The sequence below is a fragment of the Rhipicephalus microplus genome, chromosome 2, assembly GCF_043290135.1.
Source record: "Rhipicephalus microplus isolate Deutch F79 chromosome 2, USDA_Rmic, whole genome shotgun sequence".
NCBI lineage: Eukaryota > Metazoa > Arthropoda > Arachnida > Ixodida > Ixodidae > Rhipicephalus > Rhipicephalus microplus.
The window spans coordinates 277,201,579-277,225,463 of record NC_134701.1 but is presented as its reverse complement, the minus strand read 5'-3'; the positions used below and the strand labels follow the sequence as shown (position 1 = coordinate 277,225,463).

General features: G+C 46.2%; 1 protein-coding gene across 3 annotated transcripts in view; it reads left to right on the top strand.

The window, feature by feature from the left end:
- The window catches only part of Shrm (shroom), a 483,853-nt gene that overhangs the window by 362,413 nt on the left and 97,555 nt on the right, over positions 1 to 23,885 (top strand). For all 3 annotated transcript variants that reach the window (XM_075882065.1, XM_075882066.1, XM_075882067.1), the window contains one exon: positions 4,932 to 5,005. In XM_075882065.1, the coding sequence (XP_075738180.1) occupies positions 4,932 to 5,005 (74 nt within the window). The remainder of the gene's footprint in view (positions 1 to 4,931; positions 5,006 to 23,885) is intronic.

Genomic DNA, 23,885 nt, shown 5'->3' with positions numbered 1-23,885 from the left:
CACGTAATAATTCGATATTACTGGGATAGATAAAATGACTGATTCGTTCTGAAAAAGAAAAGTTATATATTTTGAAAAGTATTACTCGCACACACATTTAAAATCTATGAAAAAAAAACACAAACTCACCATGTTCCCGCATCCCATATTAAAATCCCATTTCCTCCGTTCCAGTTCGTGACTACCTAAACGATGAACATCTGCGTTGTTCATCGTTTAGCAGCGCACCACGAGGGCGCGGGTTCGACTGCCTGTCATAACGGTCACATATTAGGGCAAGAAAAAAGGAAACAAATACCGTGTACTTAGATTTAGGTGTACGCATACAGAAACACAGCTCGTCGAAATTAATCCGAAGACCCTTATACGGCGTTCCGCATAACCTTCCTGCGCTTTTAGAGCGTAGTTTAAATCATTTACGATATTAAAGTTAAACGTTTAAAGCCGATTATCTGTGGGGACCATTTTTTTGTTGGCTGGTCGCGTTCGATAGTTCCTCCAGCGTGGTTGGCTGCCCTCTCTTCTTAGGAATCGCCTCCAAAGTATTATTTTTACTTTCATTTCAACAATGTTTGTGTCGTTGGTGTTCTTGCTAGTTGCTTCAACGGTGAATTTCCTAACGTCTCCGAGCAGGATCATGACTGCTAGCAGTGCCAGCGGCTCTAAAAGGAAAAAAAAAAAACCTTTGGACTTGGCCTCCTTTCGTCACATCCCATTACTTACCCGGGTGCAATTTTACCCACTGCAGGGCAACGCGGTGTCGCTGCTGGTCCCCCAGGTTTTAATTAAAGCCTAGTGAAAGATGACTTTTCACTCACGAGCGGGATATGGGAAAACTTCTGGAATGTGGCTTCTCTGCCTATGTCGCTAATATATGCCCTTGCTGAGTCTTGCTGGAGCACTGGGGCTGAAATCCTTCCTCTTTATTGCGTGCAGCCCCCTAAATTTTCTATTCTCTCTTCTGCCTCTTTTTTTCTGCGCTTGGCTTTGTTTTGTTTTTTCACACGTGACCATGTTCACCATTCTGTAGCGCGTCGTTACCAAAGGGGATGTCGTGGCTGCGTGCAGTTGGATTGGATAAACTTTTATTTGGTCCTCCAAAACACAGATCACTGTGTTGCGGGCAGCTCCCACGTGGGGACTGAGATGCCAAGCTCCTCAGCCGCCTCGCGGGCTTGGTGGACAGCCCAGAGCTGATCTGCCAAGGACGAGCTGCGGATTGCCGCCTCCCATCTGGCAGAGGTGATGTGCGATAAATGAGCGAATTTGGTGCACTGCCAGAGCATGTGTTCTAATGAAGCTATTTCCCCACAATGTGGACAAAGATTACTTGGGTATAGGTCAGGGTACGTGATGTGTAACATTTTCAAAGTAGGGTACATCCGCGTTTGCAAAAGCCTTAATGTAAGTGCTTGGGGCCGCGTTAGATTTTTGTGAGGTGGAGGGAAAATCCTTCTAGACAGGTAGAAATGTTTAGTGAGCTCCTTATATGTTGTAAGAATTTCCCGGTTATCCCCTTCACTACAAAACTGCGCGAAAAATCGACAAGAAACAGAGAAGGCACACACACAAGCGCCTTCACTGGTAGAACGCATCCCCGGGGAGGCGCGGTTGGAGAGTTCTCGCGCCGCCTCGTGTGCTGCTTCGTTGATATTGGGAGGGGAATCGTGAATCGGGGCTCATTGACACTGGTTTCTCTCAAAGGTCGCGCGACAATGTTGGTCGCGAAGCGTCCAGTTATAAACGGTCGAAAAGACGTGCTCACTGCTATAGTTCTTTCACACGCGTGGCTCCAATCTAGAAGCTTGTGAATTGATCAAAGGTGCTTGGACATGGCGTCTGCTTATCAAGGTGGAGGCCTTAGATGCCTTTTAAAACGCGAAAATTGACCGTCGGTTTCAGCACGGTTGGCCTCACCACTAGTGAAGCGAAAAGTCGTCATGTGGGGACGTCTCAGATTACCAAAACTTGCAACATCAATGTGGTGTCACATAACATGACGTCACATGATGCAGTCATCGCATGATATCGTCCCCTGTTCAAAGACTCACAGATCACGGATGCAGCACAAAGCAAGGTGAACTGTTGAAATCTCGCGATGCTTTCGATTCTGGAGGCAGTGTGGAACCTCGTTAGGTGTAGAAAGCTTTCGGAGGCGGTGATTGGGAAGACCAATATTTCGGTTTGGAAGAAAAAGCAGAAGGTGGCATTGACTTTCGAGTCGCCTTAGTCGAATGCATGAATGACCTTTGGAGTTTCCTTACAACGTGGTGGAGTGGTGAGTTGTATGCCTGCCTATATGAACATCTGTTGCTTTGAGTCGCCCTTTGGTCTCGAAATTGGTTCCGCGACTTCAGTGGGAAAGAGTCGTTAGACCGGCTGGCATTCCTTCTATAAAAACGTGGAGGACAGTGAGATGGATGAGTGCAGACTGAATCTTTCGCGCAGCATCTTGCTTAGACGCTCTATAACGCATTTGTTGATTGCCCTGGCTTCGAGCATAGCGCGTAATTCACTGCCGAGCGACCGCTACCCAAAGACGAAACATTTGAACTGATAAGTTCGCCTCGGTGGTACAGTGCTTACGTTGCTTGGTTCCTGAACCGAAGGTTGCGGATTTGATCCCGGCCCCCGATGATCGCATTTTTCATGAAGGTGAAGCGCCAGAAGTACGTGTAGTATGAGATGTCAGTGGAGGTGAAGTAACACCAGATGGTTGACATTTCCGGAGACATTCACTACGTTTTTTTTTTTTGGCCCGTAAGACACTAGATATCGCTATTATTAGCTCGACGCTGAAATTTTGCTCCTCGCTATAACAGGCAGCTATTCAATTAGCTGCGCCTTCCAGGTCACACCGCGGAGGAGCAAAGCCAGCAAACAGTTCGTGTGGTGGGATCTCCACCTGGTGCGAATCCCAGGGCAACCGGGCCAGATGGAGGCGTGCGCCTTCCGAGCGCGATTAATGGCCGGGCCGCGCTTGCTGCCAACCGGCCATATCGCCATGTTCTCAGTGGTCAGCAACACGACTCTTTCACGCCCCGAAAAGAGAAGATTTCTCGCTTCCTGGTTGTTGTTGTTCTTATTGCTTCCTTTGTGTGTGTGTCCATTCTTGCGGGGTCTTGCCTCACGGGGACTTTGTGCTGATTAATTGCGCAGCGGCTCTTTGCCCGCGGCCGCCAAAAGCCGTAATGCACCCTGTTTTCTTGCGCCTTGTTGCTGCTCCGTTTTCTTCGGCACTTATCGCCCTGGCTCGCTCCGTTCATGATACCTCGCCGCTGAAATGTGACCGGTGTGTCGTTATTGTTCCGGGCCCGTTATTGCGATCGCGCCCCTGTATATGGCGCGTTTGCAATCACCGCTGCTGCTTTGGCGAGAATTTCAGTCGTTAAGTTGTTTTCGCCGCATGTGTAGTCAGCTTGCGGTGAAGTTGAACAGCTGGTGCTTCTGTGGCGTTTTACGACCGTCATTGCTCCAGTGATGTGCCGGCATTTCGCGGCGATAACTTTCCTTTAGATTTTTCTTTCGTGCTCACGAACGAACATTATTTGTCTGCTGCGTGCAGTGCTGTGGTATCTAAATAGCTTGAAGAATAGTAAAAGATATGGATATTTTTTGATTATATATTTGTGCGTTCGTTGGTGTAGGTGCGTGTGTCCTACATGCTGTTTCATGTGGATCAGTCTTTCTTACCTTGTAAAGAGAGACGATTCTGCACTAATCCCATGTTGTGTACCTTTTGCTTTTTTATTATATATATTTTGGTACCCACTAATACTAGCCAGTGTTGCGACCGGGACTTGCAGACACCGGAGGTCCGGGATGAAGATGTAGAGACAGGAGGAAGAAAGACTTGAAGAGAGGGTTTAATTACATTATGTACAACGCGAGCTCTCAAACGTGACGCTCCTCTACATGACTCTCTTTTGAATGAGCCGGGTTGCTCATTATAAAAGGCATGCTCTCCCCAGATCCCTAGATCAGGGAACACGTGCAGATGGTACTGTCCAATTACAGATCACGCACAACTAACGAGGGGAACGAGCATGCACGGCCCACGTGAACGTCCAATATTGAGGCGTGATCACTGCACTCCAAGGTGTCTCCAGTGGGGCTCTTCCTCATCGTGTGTGTGCTACTGGTCGAGGGGTCCCAAGCTCATAACAGCATACATCAAAGGGTCCGCCATACTGCTCGCTCGATTAGTGTGGTGATTTGCGGCCACCACAGCGGTCTCTTCCAAGGAAGATGCTGCGCTTGTTGTCGTCTTCCGAACGGCTTACGGCGTCGTGGCGACACAACGCCTCTTTCTCCGGCTAGAAGGGACAATACCTGGCGGGCAGCTGGCCATTCGGCTACTTGTTTGAGGATCAAAAGAGCGCCGCTCCCTCGTCAGCTCAGGCGCCAATCACAACACCAGGGATACCCGTGCCGTAATAATAATTACTGGGAGTTTGCATGCCAAAACAGCAATATGATTATGAAGCATACCTCATTAGGGTACTGCTGATGAAAATTTAGCCAACGTTCGGTTATTTAACATGCGCCTAAATTTAAGCACGCGGGTGTTCTTTGCATTTCGCCCCTATTGAAATTGGGCCGTCGTAACTTGGAATCGAACCCGAGCCTTCGAGAGTAGCAGCACGACACTTTAACGTGCTGGCCTACTCCGGCGGTTCGCCGCCTGATGCCGCTTTCTTGTTCAGTATTCGTGGAGTAGCTACGAATGTTCAGGTGTCCCTGCCTTGGGACTGGGACTAGCTTCAGCTTGTCTTCCCAATGTGGTATTCCTAATGAATGTCTGAACTTTGCTTGTATTGATGTTACGCGGCCATGTTTCATTTGGGATTCATTTGGGAACGTGGTTTCATTTGGGATACGTGTGGTTGTATAGTGAATAACGTGTGCATTTTCGTTGTCTTTGTCTGCAGGAGGACCACGCCCAAATCGAAGCCGAAGTCAAGGACGATGTCAGTGCGGAGAGCCGGCGAGACTCGCACTCCCTGTGAGTAAATAAGCCAACATGTAGCTTGGTCCATTTTCTTCTGAAATTTACCTAGTTCACTCGTGCTACGCTTGCACACTCGTCCCCATTAGGACGTCGATCGGGCTCATATAGGTCGAGGTACCATCAGAGGGCTCGACGAGAATGCGGCTGCCCAACGAAGCAACGTTGATGACTCTAGCAGGTTCATCTCAGATGACCTTAGACGGATCAAGTCGCGCTTAACGGTGTTGAGAAGACGTCAATTCGCGCTCTCGTTTGAAGCGAACTTCCCTCGCGTTTACTCGTTATCTAGTTGCACACGCGATTTGTCGAGGTTCGTGTGGTGTCTGTGGGCGAAGCACTCTATGCAGTTGCGGCTGGCGAATCCCTCATCCTCTGATGACGTAACGCTTCGCTGCCCACTCTGGACGGGGCTGGGCATGCCTGCTATCTCGGACACTGCAATTCGCGAGGGTCGTTGTCGCGAGAGGCTTTAACAATAATTAGTCTCTTGGAGGGAGGGTATAGGGGAGAGCAAGAATGTGAGAGTCGTACTCTTGCAGAGTTTCTATCCGAGAGCTCCAGCTGTGCTGTGTCCGTGGTTGCATTCGGGTTGGCTCATTACTGTCTCTACGTTCCCTGGAGAGCGGTCGCCTGCAGCAGCAGTGTTCATCCGATCGCAATTGGATTGCGGAATGCAGTCGAGAGGATTAGAGCCGCTCTGCTGGACGCTGAATACCAAGCGCTGCCTGGGTCCGGATTCGCCCGCGTCATTCGGGAACGACCTCTCTCACTTTGGCCTCCGTGTGGCGCGGTGCTTCCGAGAGAGGCCTGGAGTACAGTTCGCGGTTTTTGCCTACTTTTGCGTGAACTTACGCGGCCGACGGTAAGCAAAGTCGCACTCATGCGGCGACTCACGCACTGCGAGCTTGTTTAATTTTTTTTCACAGTCTTGAAACCCATTGATTTATATCTTTAGTGAATAACAAAATGCGTTAACTATTGACAATGGCACAGGCTGTTCACGGGGACGTGAACCACGCAACGAGGAAATTCAAATACACAATAAACAGACGAACTTTGTTGTTCTTATGTTTTCCATTCATTTTATATTACTATTATTAGTTTGTGCAGTAAAGGTTGCATACTTTTGACTCATTTTACCGCTGCGACGGTTGACTGCCTCTTTCGCAGTTTATAGCAACATCTTCAATACTAGTAGCATAATTGTGTATGGTCCCGCAACCTCCAACTTTTGACAAATAAATGAGAATGGTCTGCTATCAGACGTATTACATAGCCGATTACGCCATTGTATATGACGGTGAACCCGGATTATCATAGATGTCTATCATTTTTTTTTCAAGTTATTCGTGTTGTCATGTTCCCAATGTAGCGCGAGACCAGGCTAACCGAATAATTTTGTTCCTCTGCCGTCGAGTGTTCCTCTTATCAAATATATGTAATTGAACCACATCAACTGCGCAAGACGTGATCGTCATATCTGATTGGGATCACGCTCGGATACACGTTTTTAGAATGAGCGCAGCCGCCGTAGAGTTTTCCTGAATATGCAGTGAGGTGCTGATTCACCTGGCTTCAAAGCTTCGTGACAGTAGTGAGACGGCATCGTGTTCGCGGTTGCATTTGCTGTGGCTGCTTCAGATGGGAGTACGCGCGATGATGTTACTTCTCGTCTAAACATAGCAAAGCTGAATATAATGTTTAGAGAAATTTATTCTCACAGACAGTGAACATCAATTACAATAATATGTAATATTAATATGTAATATGTAATATGTAATATAGCTGAATATAATAATATTATAATATGTATACAGAACAGAGTGCACGTGGTGGCTTTGCAAAGTCTCCATTGGCGCTGTGTCCACTTTGCCGGTGGCAGACGACCGCATACCGACTCAGGTACCGCGCCATGTAGACTACCGTGCTGCTCCTGAAAGCGAAGCTAAAGCGGCCTGCAAATTTTCGCTCTGCAGCCTCTGTCGTAACGGACGTATTCGCTTTCGTCGTAGCCGCGTTGATCGATCCTCACGATGCAGCAGTCGCAGTGTTCTAATTTTTTTTTCCAAAACGGGTGCAAACTAAATGCTTATCCTTGTTTCTACAGATGCAAAACTCGACCGAAGTAAATTGAAATTCTGGTGTAGCAGGTATGAAATCTTCAAACGTAACATTTTTTTTTTCAATTGAAGACGAGCCGAATATATGAGCCGCGTTCGTCGGACGGATCGAGCACGTCACCATTCGGGACGTTATAGACGTACCTGCCTCCATATACAAGTTTCATAAGGCTGTCGATTACCGCTAAGGTTCTCCACTGTAGGCAATGACGCCATTTATGCGACGGCTGGCCAGCCCATGTGGTTGTCGTCATTGCGGAACTCGACGTCGTCGTTTCGCAACCGTCATATGCAGGCTCGTGTTATTAGGAGGTCCGGCGGTTTTGACCAATAGAGGTGAATATATTTACACATATCGATGGGCGCATAAAGAGGATTAGGTGCGTCAATATATTGACTGTGGCCATGGTCTTGTTGAAGGCTTCGCAGGCACCGTTTTCTTAGCGTGCACCAAAATGTTGCCTTATTATCATGCGTGGATCTATAGTGATACCAAACAACGCTGCGCCTCCGCTTGGAATATGTTATTGCATTCCGTGACATTGACGGATACGTCTTGTTGGCAGACGACGTCAAAATTTTAAAGACCACAAACTGAGAAAATATTGAATCTCTCACCAGCATTTTATTGAATTTGATCGATCGAACGAGATATTGTTTCATCGCATGACTATGAATGAAGAAAAAAGAAAAAAAGGCAGCATTACCCAATTTGGCTTCACTAGCTTGCCTGATATTCTTATCGTGATTAGAAACTCGAGGGCAGCTTTGATCCCCGCCGCGGTGGTCTAGTCACTAACTTACTCGGCTACTGACCCACAGGTGGCGACATCGAATTATGGTTGGGGCTGCTGCATTTTCGATGGAGACGAAAATGCTGTAGGCCCGTGTGCTGAAATTTGTGTGTGCGTTAGAGAACCCCAGGTGGTCGAAATTGTCAAAGCCCTCCACTACGACGTCTCTCATAATCGTATAGTGGTTTGGGGATGTTAAACCCGCATATCAATCAATCTTCGATTGCAGCTTTGATTGATATACGGGTTTTAACGTCCCAAAACCACCACATAATTACGAGAGACGCCGTAGTGGAGGGCTCCGAAAATTTGGACCGCCTGGGTTTTTTTAACGTGCACACAAATCTGAGCACACGGGCCTACAACATTTCCGCCTCCATCGGAAATGCAGCCGCCGCAGCTGGAATTCGAACCCGCGACCTGCGGGTCAGCAGCCAAGACCTTAGCCACTAGACCACCGCGGTGGGGCTCGATTGCAGCTTTGAATCACTGACTGAAGCTAGCGATCAGATCTTGTAATGCGAAGCTTACACTCTATTCTATTTTTTTTTAATCTTTATAAATGGGTAGGTGTTCTCAGACGTTAATTTTTTTTACTCACCTCTTAACTTCTTCTGTAGTATAAATGTTCGAAAACAGCAGCAAACACCCAGCTCTATGGGGCTGCGTAGCGCGAAGAATGTATTCCTCGATATGGCGTAACCGGCGCGACCCCAGCGTTTTAGCTCGAGTGTTTCCTTGTTAAAGTCTGGTTATGCTTACATCGACAACCAGGGTTTTTCTGTTAGGACGAATAGCTCTGACGCATTTCATAGGGCGCGTGCACAACCACACTAAACACATTTCTGTGTCGCGTGCACTTGATGATGATGATGATGATGATGATGATGATGATGATGATGATGAGCCTTTAGCTTTGCTGGCACTCCCCACAAAGGGGGATCGGCCAAGAACCGGGTGGCAGGATCATCAAGGGAGTTAGTTATGAGTCAGGCATTCAGGTAGTCTCGTAGCTATAAATAATATTAACAATAGACTAACAAGGTAATCTTTTTGTTGCCATTATGTACGCACACACGGCAGAGTAAACCTCCCTGTGGCTATAACCTAATGTAATCCCTCCGAAGGATAAAATTACTTCCACGTTTATTTTTAAACCTGGCTTCTCAATTGGTTCGACCAGGTATCTTTTCCTTTGATAAGAATATCGTTGACAGGATAAAAAGAAATGATCTATTGATTCTGATTCCTTGCAAAAGAGACATAACGGAGATGCTGTGAGTCCAGCTTTACGTAGAGGTCGGGACATGTCTCGAAGAATATTTCTCATCGTCCTTTAGCAACAAATGTCCTACACCCCTTACACTCCCCCCCCCCCCCCCCCGCCTCTTATACCTCACCTCCCCATTCACCGCTCACCCTTCAATTTAGACTAAGTTTGACCGCCTCCTTCACGTTAAATCCAGGTTTTTAATATCCTCTATCACCCGTCCATTCAGTTTTCGCGGATGCTTTCATGATGACAAACTTGCCCCCACAATCCGCTTATCATCCTTGTTCCTTGTATCGCGAAACACTTGAGATTTAAAAAACAGTTGACTGTAAACAGAGTGCTGATCATGAGGCATTGGCAAGGATTAGGATTAAAGAAAGTGGTGTCATTCCCTTCCATTTGGTGCGCAGCTATTCAGCGTGATAGCTGTTCGCAAAGGCTTCTGACGGAAGCCTTGTGTCAACTTGAGCATTACCTAAACATGGAAGAAGAGAAGATAATAACCAACTATAAACTTGTTAGATCAAAGCAACAGTTTCTTTCTTTTGTCTTTTAGATCTCTTGCGTCCATGGATATATTCTAGCTTGATTTTAGATTGTGCTGATATTTTCCTGCTTTGTTTTTGTCTGTTAGAAACGCAGGCGCAGGGGTATCAAGGATTTAGGAGCCTATATCGATAGCGCTAATGCAACGCCATGATCACTCTAAATGGCTGCCGGCACATGGAGCGTTGCTCGATACGAGCACTTTTTTTTGTTTGTCAACACAACGTTTTTTTTTTTAAGAAATGTTCAGCGGGATGTTTGTTTTCCTTTTAAATTAAGCCCCACTCCCTCCCCTTCATGCAATGGTGTGGACAAATAGCTGTCGCTGCCGTTTCGGGACAGCCGACTCTAATATAATATATGACGATGTACTTGCCCCTTCGCGTCTGCGCTCTCATGCTAACACTTTTATTTCGTCTCTCTACTTTTGCTAGCGTCGGTGGCGACGCGGCGCCATAAAAGGACTCAAGCCGCGCGAGCGCTTAGCGCAGCAAGAAACTGAGCTATTGGCATGATGCACCTTGCGCACCGATGAAGCCGGCTAGGATAAACAAAAAGCGTAAAAATTCGGAAACCCCCCATCTCCCCGACGACGTGGTGCTAAAAGCGCAGATTGGAATGGTGCTGCGTGTAGCTTTACTTTGCCCTTCTGCAGAAAAATCGAGCTAGGTGAAACCGCCTATATATATATATATATATATATATATATATATATATATATATATATATATATATATATATATATATATATATATATATATATATATATATATATATATATATATATATATATATATATATATTGTGTGTGTGTGTGTGCGCGCGCGCGCACACACACAACTCCGTGTATAGGGCACAAGCAGCCGGATTTCGCAGTGCGACACGTTGCGGCGGTTTTGGACTCAGACGCGGTGTGCCCTGCAGCATGCGCTCTCTAATGGACGTGCTGACCCGCTTTGCGCGAGTGAGAGCGTTTAAAAGTGCGATTGTTTACCCGAACCACGGCCGGACTCGACTCCTTCTCCGGCGCTCCCCTTGGAGCGCGGGAGGAGCGTGCAGAAGGAGCGTGCGGAAGGAGCGTCGAGTCCGGCCGTGCCCGAACAAGCGGCTCCCTCACGGTGCTTTCGGCATCCAAAAAAATGACGCGTCTCGACTACTTGGTAACACTCGCTCAGTCGCTTGTTGCCAGCCGGCTTTACGCGTGCTAACAGTCGTGATTAGGTGAGTGGTAACCAGTCGAAACGCGTCATCATTTGGAATCGAGCCGTAAGCGCGCTGGGGCGCTTGTTAGGTTAAACAAGAGGATCTCCCAACGCTGTCACTCGTGCAAAGCAGGTCCACATGTCCACTATATAGGCCGCGCGTAACTCTCCGGCACCCCACTTCAGAGGCCGCCACAGTCGCTAGGCGTCGCCCCGTAGAACAAGGCAGGCTACGTATGCGATGTCGTACATACAACTTTCGTCAGCTTACAAACTCTTCAAATTACGAGGCGTTTATCTGTCACCGTAGTGTCACTGAATGCTATCAACGTAGTCACGATTCAGCGGTCGCCTTCGACAGTTTCTCATAGAATCGTTCTTACGTAATGGTTTCTCAATGCGTCTCAGTGCCCGCCGTAGCCATGTTACTCAATCTCTATTATGCTCATGAAAGAGTGGATGGCCTAACCATGTCAGTGGACAAGTGTGCCCTTAATTAATGTCTAACAGTGAATGCATACATTAAAATGTTCGTGCCTTTGAATAAATTATTTTCGAGTGTGCCAAGTGTTCTGCGCTTGTAAAATTATATGTTTTCATAGCAAATCGAAGTGGTAGTGAGCAAGGCGTGCCATGAAACATTGGGTTCAAATTTGTTATATGATTTTTTTTTAATTATTGACTGCCAAGTGCGCTATACTGAAGCAAACTGTTCAGTCTTGGAATGCAGTTTTCTTCTTGCGCAGGTTAATACTTTGTTTGAGTAAAGTACATATTAGTCTAGCTAAATCGTCTGCTGGTTCGCTAAGCACAGGAAGCCATTGAAACACACTTCGCTCTATTCGCTCGTGTTTCTATTTTTTATACGGTAACGTATAACATACCGCTAATTTTTGCATTGGTTTGAGTCGCACTCTATTTGCTTGTTGTCGAACAATACATTTTCACGGACTACGCATGTAGAGAGCGCTATCAGTATAAACTAATGCGCCAATGAAGAAAAGTTGGCGTCCACAGGTCTGTAGCATGAAAAGTTCCGTGAAGTTCATAACTGTTGCTGAAACAAAAAGCTTCTTTAAAACTTCATGCTCAAATAGGTGGCAGTCATTTTATTTTATTTTTATTTTTGTGAATCTGTAAACGTGCCGTGGTCTTCATTGCAATCAAGCGATTTGACCGCCAAGAAGCTAAATATTATTTATTTATTTATTTATTTATTTATATTTACTTATTTATTTATTTGACAATAAAAACCATTGCCCGTGGGCAGGACAAAAAGAGTTGGTTCGCCTCCTGACGTGATTCTGCTCGAGGTGCTAGGCGTTCACATCAGCAGTGCTTACATAGCCACGCACAAATGAAATACAAAATGCACGAAACACGTTTTCACACAAAGCAGCTGTCAGCTTGACGACAACACATTTCTACACTGCACAATTTAATAACAAACAGCCACAGGTACTCGTATTTCGCATATAGTTTCCTTAAATTTCTCCTTTCCTCTGACATTTCACGGGCACTTAATTAACCACGTGTCTTCGTCACTGGAATCGTCGTTATTTTAGGGAAACTTGGACTAGAGGTCACAAAAACATTTCGGGCCAGGATTGCTTGTCTGAAAGAAAAAAAAACAGAACAAGTGAATCTGAAAAGGCTCTGTAGTAAGAATAGCGTGTTTCAGATCCGCTCTACCAGGTCCCGCAATGAACGCACGTCTGATGCCTCCCAATCAATCGAGTTTCTTTAATTATGATTGGAGTGAACTGGCTCCTAATTGTGATGTTTTTTTATACATGCTTCAATATCAACTGTATATAGTAGAATCCTTAACTTGAGCGAGAGCTGCAGATATACGTATATCAAAATAATGTTTATGAATATTCTTAAAACCGGATGTGAGTTCCTGACCGGGTATGCTTTGGAGAAAAACAAAGTGTCAACTGGTGCTCATGCCACTAAAAAAAAAAAAAACGAACCAATCGCGGTGCTATAGAACAATGTGGCAAATGGTAAAAAAAAAGAAGCTTTCATGAGACAGCTTTATGAGTTTGGCCTGCGAGCGGGTACGGTGTGCAGGCTGTATGTAACTGAAAAAAAGAGAAAAGAAAAGTGATGGAATGGAAGCATATGCAAGACGGCGAAAACAGCAACGAAACGCTTCGAAAAGGCTGAGTGAGCGCTTTCATGCGAGGGCGCTGTTAGTTAGGCGTGTTGTACATACAGCGGGGATTAGCGCGTCAGCTTTGCATGACCCACTCTGACGGGTTTACGCTGTCGTCGCTTTAAGGCGCGCACGTTTCATGTAAGGTCGCACACACGATCGACTTCGACGCGAGAGCGTGGGGCCGCTTCCGCTAGCGTCTGTGTCGCGTAAGATGAGAAGCACCCCACTTAGCTTTTTTTTTTTTTCTTTTTCTTCGCTGGCTGCTACCATCTGAAGATTACACGGGAGCGATACACGAGCTATTCGAAAGAGTGCGCGTGGCATAAAAGAGAAAGAGCTGACGACAAAAGGTTCCAGTGCAATGAACCTATGTTGTAGAGCGTAGAGATGTTTTTGTTGTTGTCGTTGTTGTTGCCGTCGTCGTCGCCTTTGTTGTTGTTGCTGTGTTAATCCTCGCAAATGGAGTCCTTGTTGTGGATATTAGGGCATAATGCAAACATGTTATTCATTTTTTTCTTCAATTAAGTGCCGGGGAAATTTGATGAGATCTTCGTAGTGTCCGCAAGAGTAAGATACGGATGTGAAAATTACTATTCAGAGCGTGAAAAAGAGAGGCAACACAGGTGTTGTGTTCTTCCTTATTTGTTGTTTTTCTGTCGAGACCATCCTCAAGTTTTGCGTTTACTTTACGAGACGGTAATACAGCGATGCTATTTCTCGCTGTACAGGCACAATCTTGATGGAGAACATTAAGCTACACGCTGAAAACCGAATTTAGTAGGGAACCTAATATAAGAAAAATAAAACTGGAACACTGATTAGTTTTGTGCGCAATTGCGTTAGATGTTCGCAATGTCTTTCGCGGTGTTTAGAATGACGTGACAAATAGTTTTGAGCCTCAATACCTCCCCTGACCGGGGCCGCTTCTCTTCTCTGTGTCCTCGCTGCTTCATATTCCGTTTTTCCTATCAAACGTTCAGTGACAGCTGTCATTTTCCAAGGCTTCAAGAAAACGAAAGAAAAAAACGAGCTGTATGGTGTAATGCGACGCATTGGTGCAAATGTATGCTGGACCCGTTGTGCAGTTCCCACACCCTTAATAGTCGCTGCTTCATGTGAGCGCGGCAATTATCAGGTCGGGAAGAAATATTCTTAGGGCTAACTAAAGTGAAGGAAGTGTTCAGGGCTTTCCATATTACTGCACCGTTAACATTAATTCAAAATACACGGTATACTTTTGATGTGCTCATTTGTTACGAAAACCAGTGGCGTCGTTGGAAATCGAGGTCTTTCGGTTGAAAGCAAATTTCTCTCAGCAATTTTCAGTTCGACAGAGTGTCCGAAACCCTTATGCTCGCCATTAGCCCCAGCAGTATAAATACGAAGAACAACATTGACTTGGTAGGTTCTGAATACGAAAGCAGATTTCTTTCATGAGAAAATACGGCTGGCTTTACGATTGCTCTTTCCTGGTGCGCATTCGGCTTATGCAAGCTACCATACCTACCTTGTTAGTTCGAGTTATTCGTGAACGGATCGCTACTTTGCCCTCACTTTAACCCTCGTACCGTCTGGCCTCTCTTTCTCCTTCCCTCATTAGGTTCTGAAAGGACATAGTTATGCAGGTTACTGTACGGCGAAGTTCGAGGGAAACATATCTGCTTCCTGCACAGCAGCTGCGCCATTGGCTTCCAAGTAGACGTAGCTTGTGTTTAGTTTTTCTTTTTTTTTTCTGTAAAAGTGAAATCGTGTTGTATAGCAATGCGCTCTTTCGCCTCCAATTTAGCCTAGAGGGAAAACTTTGTTTGCCTAATGAGCAAGGACACCCCGTACGCTGCAGAAGGGTGCGCTGGCTGCAGGCTCAACGTTTCCGGGTTTCGAGAGTGTAACAAAGTATACGTTGTGTTTAGTTGCTTTTTTTTTTCAACCGCAATATTTGTTGGCGCTGCAGAATTTTCGTGTGCATAGAACTCGCACAATACAGTTCGTAGGTAAAACTCGCGCAATGCACCCCGGGGAGTGATATATCGCTAAAATGAAAGAAAAAAAGAACTATACGAGTGCGGCTATACGCAGGTGTTTACACCGGCTCTTTTATGCCGTTATATAATAGCACCCCGACTATCTTTTATATGTGAACCTGTGTGCCGTAGGAGTGTTTGTACCGATAGGTAAGTGACTGAAATGTACGTTCAACGGGAGGCGCTTTTGAACTAAGAGGCCCAAGCGAGTTGATGCGTCCACTTTTTATATGCAAAAAGCGCATCGTAGCATAGCTATACCTGCGACCAACGCACGGCGAGCAGCTACGCTTTTACACAGCTACGCTTACACTCACTCACATACTAAAAGCACTAGTTATCATTCGTTAGCGCTGACTAAATACGACATATTGATTGGAGAGAACCTACGCTTGAAAGCCAACAGCTCGGGGTCACGTGCGACGTCATCATTCTATAGTATGGCGTCATTAGTAGAGCTCTTAGGCGTAGGGCACTGTTGCCGCCCCCCTTCTCTAGTCAGTGACAAATATGGGACAACCACCGACACTGGCAATGTAGTGATACGTATGCGATGCCGGCCATGCCTGGATTCCGTGCCGAGCGGTTGTGCCCCCGTGATCTCTGATGACAGTGCAGTTCTGGCCGACTGGGCTCGCCCTACGCCATCTCCTGACGCTGACAAGAGTTCTCGCCGAGTGGTGCTCCGTCCTCAGACTCCGGCGACCATGTCCATCTTTCCTATTTCCGTCTGTCGCTGCCTCTGCTCCTCGCTCTCTCCTTCCTCTCTATCTATGTTTATACCTTTTGATCCTATACTTTTAATTCCTCCTTACCCCCACCACTCGTGAGCTACTGTTGAGGTGTTCCCCCCATGAGAGACAGTTACGGGGTCACTTTTCTCTTCCTTTCACTTAAAATCACTCCCCCCGGTCATGCCTTTCGTTCAAATTGTATTGAGGTATTGACGTTTTGAACGTGACGTCCAATCGTCCCCAAACCGTTTAGGTGTAAATACTCTCCCCCATAATTATTATTTCTGGCTAGCGTTGTCTTATTATTGGCTTATGTCGGCTTCGGTTTGCACGTGTCGGCTAAATCGGGTCAGCGTTTGCTGAAGTCGGCTACTCTCGCCAATCAGCTGGTACGATCAGCTGGTACGATTATATGCGTTCATATAATCCAGTGATGTCCTCGCAGATAGATAAACGCAAACCAGACTGTGTTCTTTTTACGTTTTCGCAGCACATTCTCTCAGTGTCTGGGCGTAGCATATGCATTGAAACACGTGTACGTGTTCACACGCTCCTGATTAAGAAAAGAAGAGAGGAAGGCTTATGGCGTGACAAAAGCTTTCATTCCCTCCGTCCGTTTGGGGCACGTGCTTTGTCCGCCGCTAAGCTGTATACTCTTTCTGCTTCGTATTGCGTATGGATCGTATAGGCGCGCTATTGTGACGGGCGCCTCCGCTATGTGCGCTTCTTTTGAGCGAGTCTCGGTGAGTTATAATGGGAAACAAAAATATTTAGAAATATTGTGCACCCCATTGTTTTGTATTTTAGCGCGTAGACGGTGTTTTCAATTAAACTGTATTCCCACAATGTAAAAGGAGCGTCGCGTTTTGTTTGTGTGTTTTTCACGCTCTACGTGGCTTTGAGGCCTGAAGACTGTAGTAACTCTGTATACGCTTTGTTCACTGAGCTCATGTGTCTTTTATAAGGTATGCCTGCGCAACAGCTCAACTCTTTGTTTCGCTCCATTCCTCAATTCTTTCTCCTTTTTTTTTCCCTCACATGGCTGCTTGTTGTCTCCGCTCTTCTATTAGCCTTTCTTTCTTCGACGAGAACATACCTACAAAGGAAAAAAAAATATATGTTACTCTTTTCAGTAGGTCCTCCCTTGCGGCCTTTGTTAAACATACAACTAGAGACCGTATTCACAAACTAACCTCACACTTTCCTCGAGTTTTTCTTATTGATTTTTAACCCTTATTGCGTATGATAAACAAATCGGACTAGTGTACATTAAACAGTCTTTCCTCATGTTTTGCCCTGTTACCATTTTTGTGTCTTTAAACGCATGTAGAGAGTAAAGGATGTTGAGGAAAACGTGAGGCAAGGCTGAGGTTGGTTTGTGAATACGGGCCTAACTCTTTTCAAAATTACTTCTCAACTCTCTTTTTGAGTGTCCCACTTTCCACGACTCTTCGAGGGAAGCACCGTGTATTGATAAAGATAAGCATATCTGTGGTAAGACAGGACTCGGCAGATCAGGGAGTTGTAGTTTTTGTTTGGTTGTTTCTTTTCTTAAAGCGTGGTTTGGTGCCGCTGTAGTGAAGTCGGGCAATAAATGGTGTTCTTTACAGCACTGTATCAATCTTCACCGACTCCCCGCGTGTAACCCGTCGGTCGGCCACCATATCAGTGACTCTCAATCAAAGGCGTCGTCCTGTATCGCACGTCAGGACCGGGGCAACCAAACTGCACCGTAAACCTTCCTTCTTATTTAGGTGTCCCGCGGCTCGCGGCTATGTCGTGACACGCGGTGCTCGCCGCGAGCGTCTACCTGAACCTCGCGCGACCTTGGCTGAGACCTGGGAGGCGCGCCCTCGAAATCGACGGGAAGGCCGCGACGACTTCGAGCGGCGGGTGTGGTCCCCGCTGCTCTGCGATGTACGGGTGTCGCCTTCCGTCGGGGCGGGAACGACCTAGATTCGCGGACGGCCGTGTTCCCGACGTCGGCTTTGGAAACTGATGGTGGTCGCTGCCTTTTATTGATTGGCCGCCGGCGCGATGACGTGCTCTGCCGTCGCCTAAAGGTCACCGCGCGGTGTGTTTTGGTTTTGCATTCGCAACTGCGTCGGAGTCATTTTACGAACAATCTCCTGTAGCCTCTATAACCATTCCCTCCTCCCTCCACTTTTTTTTTTTGTAAAGGGACAAAGTGAAGGTCATAGTAGTCTGCGTGTTAATCGCGGTAAGTAAAAACTCCGCGAGCTCATCTTTAATTCATGTCGTCTCGTGGGACATGTGGGTGTCAGCAGCGGCGAGTGACTTCAAAGACGACCGAAACACCCGCCACCTACACCTGACAGATCAATTGAAAATTTCAAGTGCGACCCGAGGTTACATTTACCATCACTTTCTTTGTTTGCCGGATCGGCGCGATAGTTCTCTCCTATGGTAGGCGAGTTTTTTTTTCATGTTTTTTCTTTGTTTTTTTTTGTGCGCGCTTTCTCATTTAGGGTGCAATGTTACTTTGACGAGTTGAAAGTGATTTGCCCGCATGAAGAATAATGCAGTTTATTCCTTCTGGTTTCTTTCGATCTGCATAGTTCGATTGGGAGATGTAATAATTATTACCGCTGGCAGAAGCACACCTTGCATGCTTTGTGGATACAAGACCTCTTGCTTGGCAGCTGAAAATGCGTGTCCCGATGTCCTTAGTGCGCGTAATTTTTATTTTTGCGAAACGTCGTGCTTGCATATCGACAACCAAGACTAACAATTCATTTCAACAATCTTTAGTGTACCAGCTGAGCTATACGCAGATGCGTCGGTCATCACGAATACTTGTACAATATTTACTGAATTAAACATTACAGAAATTTTCTAAATAAATTTCTGCCGCCCAAACTACCGAAGCTAAAAATGCGACCCCAGTGCTTCTCATGGAGTTAATAACGGTGGTTCATTGATGGCTCTTTGAAATATTGATTGCGTTTGTACAAAATGTTTAATTACGGTTTGCCGCCGCGTGTGTTTCATTTTCCCATAGTAGAGTACCAAGTACTCAAGATCGTTTACCTCTTTTTCTAAACACACATTTTGCCATTTTTAGTGAACCCCAGGTGAGTAGTAATGCTTGCCAGATTTTTATTGTGCATACGCGCCTGCAGTTTATGGCGCACATGCGACGGAGGAAATTTTGGACTTGCCTAGCTTTATACAGCTTTGCTGTAACGTCAAATCGAATAAAGTCTTCCCACGCATCGCAATAATTTGGCTGTGACCGAACGTGTACGATTCTGAGCTGGGAGTGATCAAGCGCGCCATTTTTACGCTTTAAAATCTACGGGCTTTGCAGACGGCGTGCTCTTTCACAAAATATGGCGCGCTCTAAATTGAGGATGTTTTGGCGCGCCTTTTGGTGTATTTTTGTTTCTCCTGACGCGGGCAGCTATCACTTATTGTAGTGTCACGGCCACAACGCGTTCCATCCTGCCCCCATCGACAAGTGCTGTCGGTGAAGCCGAAACTTCAGTTCGCAACATCGCTTTCCACTCGTCTTTGAAAAACAGAGCTGTTAAAAAAGATATTGCTGTATGGTTTGAAGTACACGTGTGCGTTTATTCGGCGTACTTGTCTTCAGTCGGAACCTGGATCAGGCTGCGATCTCAGAACAGAATATTTGTTCGAAATAAATCGTTTGACTGAAGTATATTTCTATTAAAGAAGTGTCTCCCCCTGATCCACTTTACACAGCATCTCGGTATTTTCTTTTGCATTTTTTGTTTAGGTAGCTAACCCTTTTTTTTTCTATAAAAACTGATGAGTTAGGAGCTTTAAGGTACAATAAGTTATTAACTTATTACACAACGCTTTCGGCATGTTCTATTTCAAACATATGCCCCAGTGTGCGCAGAATAGGCTTACGAAACAAAATGACGTTGACATACCTTACCTTTTTTAGTTTCTTTTTTTAACTTCACATATGAAAGATTGAAGAGAACAAACTAGATAATGCTTTCCAATGAGAAATGCGATGTTCAATATTATAGGCAAGAACTGCAGTGTGTACAGGTACGGATAACGCCGATTGCGACACCACTGCGGTAATTTTAATCGCCTCCTCACCATGAGCATTTCAATATCAAATGCATGTCCATCGTTGTCCTGGTTCCGAAGCTCTAGGGACCGCCGAATGCATTAGAGCGTTGCAATCGAACCAGCCAAATTCCGACCGTTTGTTTAGATTTGCGTATACGTTTAGAACAGAAGGTTTTATTGTGCTAAATGAAGAAGAATACATGTGCATGATATACAGAAAGAGGTCCCATAGTCAAAGACTACAAGGGGACCTCTTCAACGTTTTATTGACATTTTCCAAAATACCTTCGTTCGCAATGTGATCACAGTTTCGTCTCAGATTTAAATTAAGCTTAAGGTTCGCAAACCTATAGGTTTTTGTCGAACAAACGAAGATTGAATAATTGACATACCGAACATACGCCGATACCCCGTTTCACTCCAAATACACTCATAGACAGTCTTGGTTTTTATGTGCATTCGTCGGTTATTTCTGGCTAGAGAATCGTTTAATGCGCGTTTGCCTCCTCGGGCTCGCGCCCCGCCGCGGTGGTCTAGTGGCTAAGGCACTCGGCTGCTGACCCGCAGGTCGCGGGATCGAATCCCGGCTGCGGCTGCTGCATTTCCAATGGAGGCGGAAATGTTGTAAGCCCGTGTGCTCAGATTTGGTTGCACGTCAAAGAACCCCAGGTGGTCGAAATTTCCGGAGCCCTCCACTACGGCGTCTCTCATAATCTTATGGTGGTTTGGGACGCTAAACTTCACATATCAATCAATCATCAAATCCTCGGACTCGGGCAACAGTTTTTTCAGTCGTGATGTTAACCAGCGTTACACGTCCGCATGTTCTGTGGTCAAATGTCATAGTAACTGACATATCGTGGCACTCATTGGCCGTCTCTGTCCCTCGCGCGCAACATGCCAGATATAATCAAGAGATAAAAAAAAATTGGCACTGGTGCCGAGTTTGAAAGGATAACGCATCTAGGTGACTTTCTTGTTTTCCTTTATTTTTTCTTTCTTCGCTTTTTTGTGTCCCTTATTTACATTTTTTACTTATTTTTCTGTTTCTCTACCTGAATTATTTCTTCAACTACCTTTCGGCCGCTTCCTTTCTCTCTGCTTTTGTATTTTTCTTTCTCTCTCCTTTTTACAGCTTCGTTTGAGACACTCACCTGCTATTCTTGGTGGGGGGAGAGGGTTCAATTTATGTAGCGCCAACCAACCTGAAGAGATTTCCAGTGACACCACGCAAACTACGGTCAGCTACAACAGCTTCGCTGTTACGATTCTTGCAACACGGGGTGTTGCTGGAGCCGAAGCTTCGACAAGCAAACTTGTCTTCTTTTTTCTCTTATGTGGTTCTTGAAGGGAAAAGAAGAGAAAAAAGTGAGCCCCGTAACTGTCTGCATCAGAGTGCGACACCTCAACAGTAGCTCACAAGGGATGGGGGTAGGAGGAGGAGGAAGCAACAAAAAGGGAGAAGACAGTGAGGTTAACCAGAAAGACATACGGTTGGCTACCCTACACTGGGGGATTAGTGAAGGGGAAAAGAAAGACAAGAAAGAGGAAAGAAAGGGAAAAGAAAAAAGGTGGGGGAGAGACTGACAGTAATAGGGATGAGGTTAAGAAGGGATTAAAAGGACGGGATTAAAAGGCATATATAGAGAGAGGTAGGAGAGAGCGAGGCGCAGAGACAGCAAGCGACGGAAGTAAAGAGAAGATAGGAAAGGTGGACACGGTCGCAGGAGTCCGAGGACGGGGCACCACTCGACGAGAGCTCTTGTCGGCGTCAGGAGATGGCGTAGGGCGAATGCAGTCGGCCAGAGCTGCGCTGTCGTCGGAGATCGCGAGGGCACAACCGGTCGGCATGAAATCCAGCGAGCGAGTCTTGTCTTCTTCCGGGTTTCAACCGTCCATCTCGGCGCGTGTATATACGTGCGTGCGCTAACGCAGGCAGTGGTGACCTTGAAGAAGACAAGTTTGCCTGTCGAAACTTTGACTCCGGGGACACTCCGTGTTGACGAATTTTTCATCTTTTTAAGCTTCAATCCTCCCCTGAACTTACGTCATATGAAATTAGGGTATGCGAGGTCGTACGTTTGAGTCGCCATATCCTTTAATCGCGTTCACTTAGTGAAAGAGTTCGCAGAAAAACGCACACAGACACAGCCGCCCAATGCAACCGATCGAAGTCTTGGGTTCCGTTCTCTCAAAATAAGTGGCATCTATGCACGGCAGCTTGTAATGATGGGTGGATACGCGAATGTCGCTTCGATCGTTATCACTGAAGGAAAGTCAGGTTGCAAAAAAGAAGTAGTCGAAATCAAATTCAAAAGTCAGGGCCATCTTGTGGAAAAGCCACGCTATTGTTCCAACAAGCTGATATGAGGCCGCAAGACTCCGCAGTACCTATACAGCTCGATCCCGGCGTACAAAAAAAAAAATGGTTTGCGAAAAAATCGACTGCCGAAGGGGCTATTTATACGCAGTGGCCGCTAAACACGCCACGTCCACATGCGGGTATGAGAGGGAACGGTGTCAGAGGAGGGAAAGTGATTTGCGGATTTTGCATGGGCGTGGTCAGGGGTTTGTCTTTAAGAGTACAAACCCGTGTTGCATCGCGGTGGGTGAGGGGAGTGTGCTTGTGCGGCCTGGATAGGGAGCAAGTGGTGTTGTAGCTTTTGTAGTTTGGGGGTAGGGGGCAGATTTTTTTTTTTTGCCCCCTGCAGGCAGCCATGGTTAGATGGGAGACAATAGCGAAGTAGGGGAAGCAGCACGGTAAAGATGCGGGTGAGTGGGATGTAATGTATCTAGTACAAAGTCGGCGCAAAAGGGACTGCACGGTGGGCTTGGCAGTAAGCGCGACGTCATCCTGGAAAACGCAGTTTCGTTGGTGTGTATAGGGTACATGACACCGAAGTGTAAATAAGGGAAATCATGAAAGGCAGGAAAGTTAACCACAGGTGGAAACCATAGCTTTATACCCTTGACTATGAGGGAACACAATCGGAAAGAAGAGTGAGGGTAAAAGGTTAATGAGAAAAACAAGACAAGTGATAGTGATCGACTTCGGAGACGCAAAAGTTGGTAACCTGTGGTCATTTTTGGGATGACTATAAGCTACCATGTTGGCTGGTGGGGAATACGATATAGTAATGAAGCGGGAACCACGGGATACTGCAAAGGGAGGTAGAATTAATAGTAGATTTTAGGGTCGAGAATGAAGAGGTCGAAATTTAGGGGACAAAAGCAGCTGAAAGAAGGGAAAAGGGAGAATAGTAGGGAAGAGCAAGCTTGTATGGTAGACATACAACAGCTTCATCGCTCGATGGATGGCGATAATCCACTATAAACGAAGACGGAACACAGTTCGAGACTGTGCAAAAGTTTTTTTTTTTTTTTTTTTTGTCAAGGCTCGAGTTGCCTGCAACGCCTACTTACGCTGGCGAGAAGAAAGGAAGGAGGGAATTTGGGGAAATGGCGCTGCGAGGAATATGGAAAGGAAGAGGACATTCAGAGAAAAGCCGTCCCTTAGACTAGTGTACGCCGCACATGACGCTGTAAGCTTGCGCAGAGTGGCCGGATTACGCTTTGAATGAGAAAAAGGAAAAGATTGGGGGAAAGCAGCGGGAGTAGAGGCCTATAAGGATGCAATGCATTTTCCAGATTCCCAGGAAAATGGGGGACAGCACAGGCGCTGTCCACCTGTCCACTCCCGAGGTGGTCATTTATCTTGATGTGCGGCGAGCGGAGTCGCATTGCCGATTCTCTTCCTTCTCACCATGGAAAGCGGGAGGACGAGGGGGCACCCTTTCCCCCACCCCTATCCCGTGGCTTCGCTTTCCTGACCGACTGGTTGGCATGCGCAGGGCTTCTTGCTTCCCGCGTGCTCACACTGCAGCCGTCTCTTTTATTCATGTTTTTATTACTTGATTTCCGCTTTGGCTTCGCGTTGTTTCGAGAG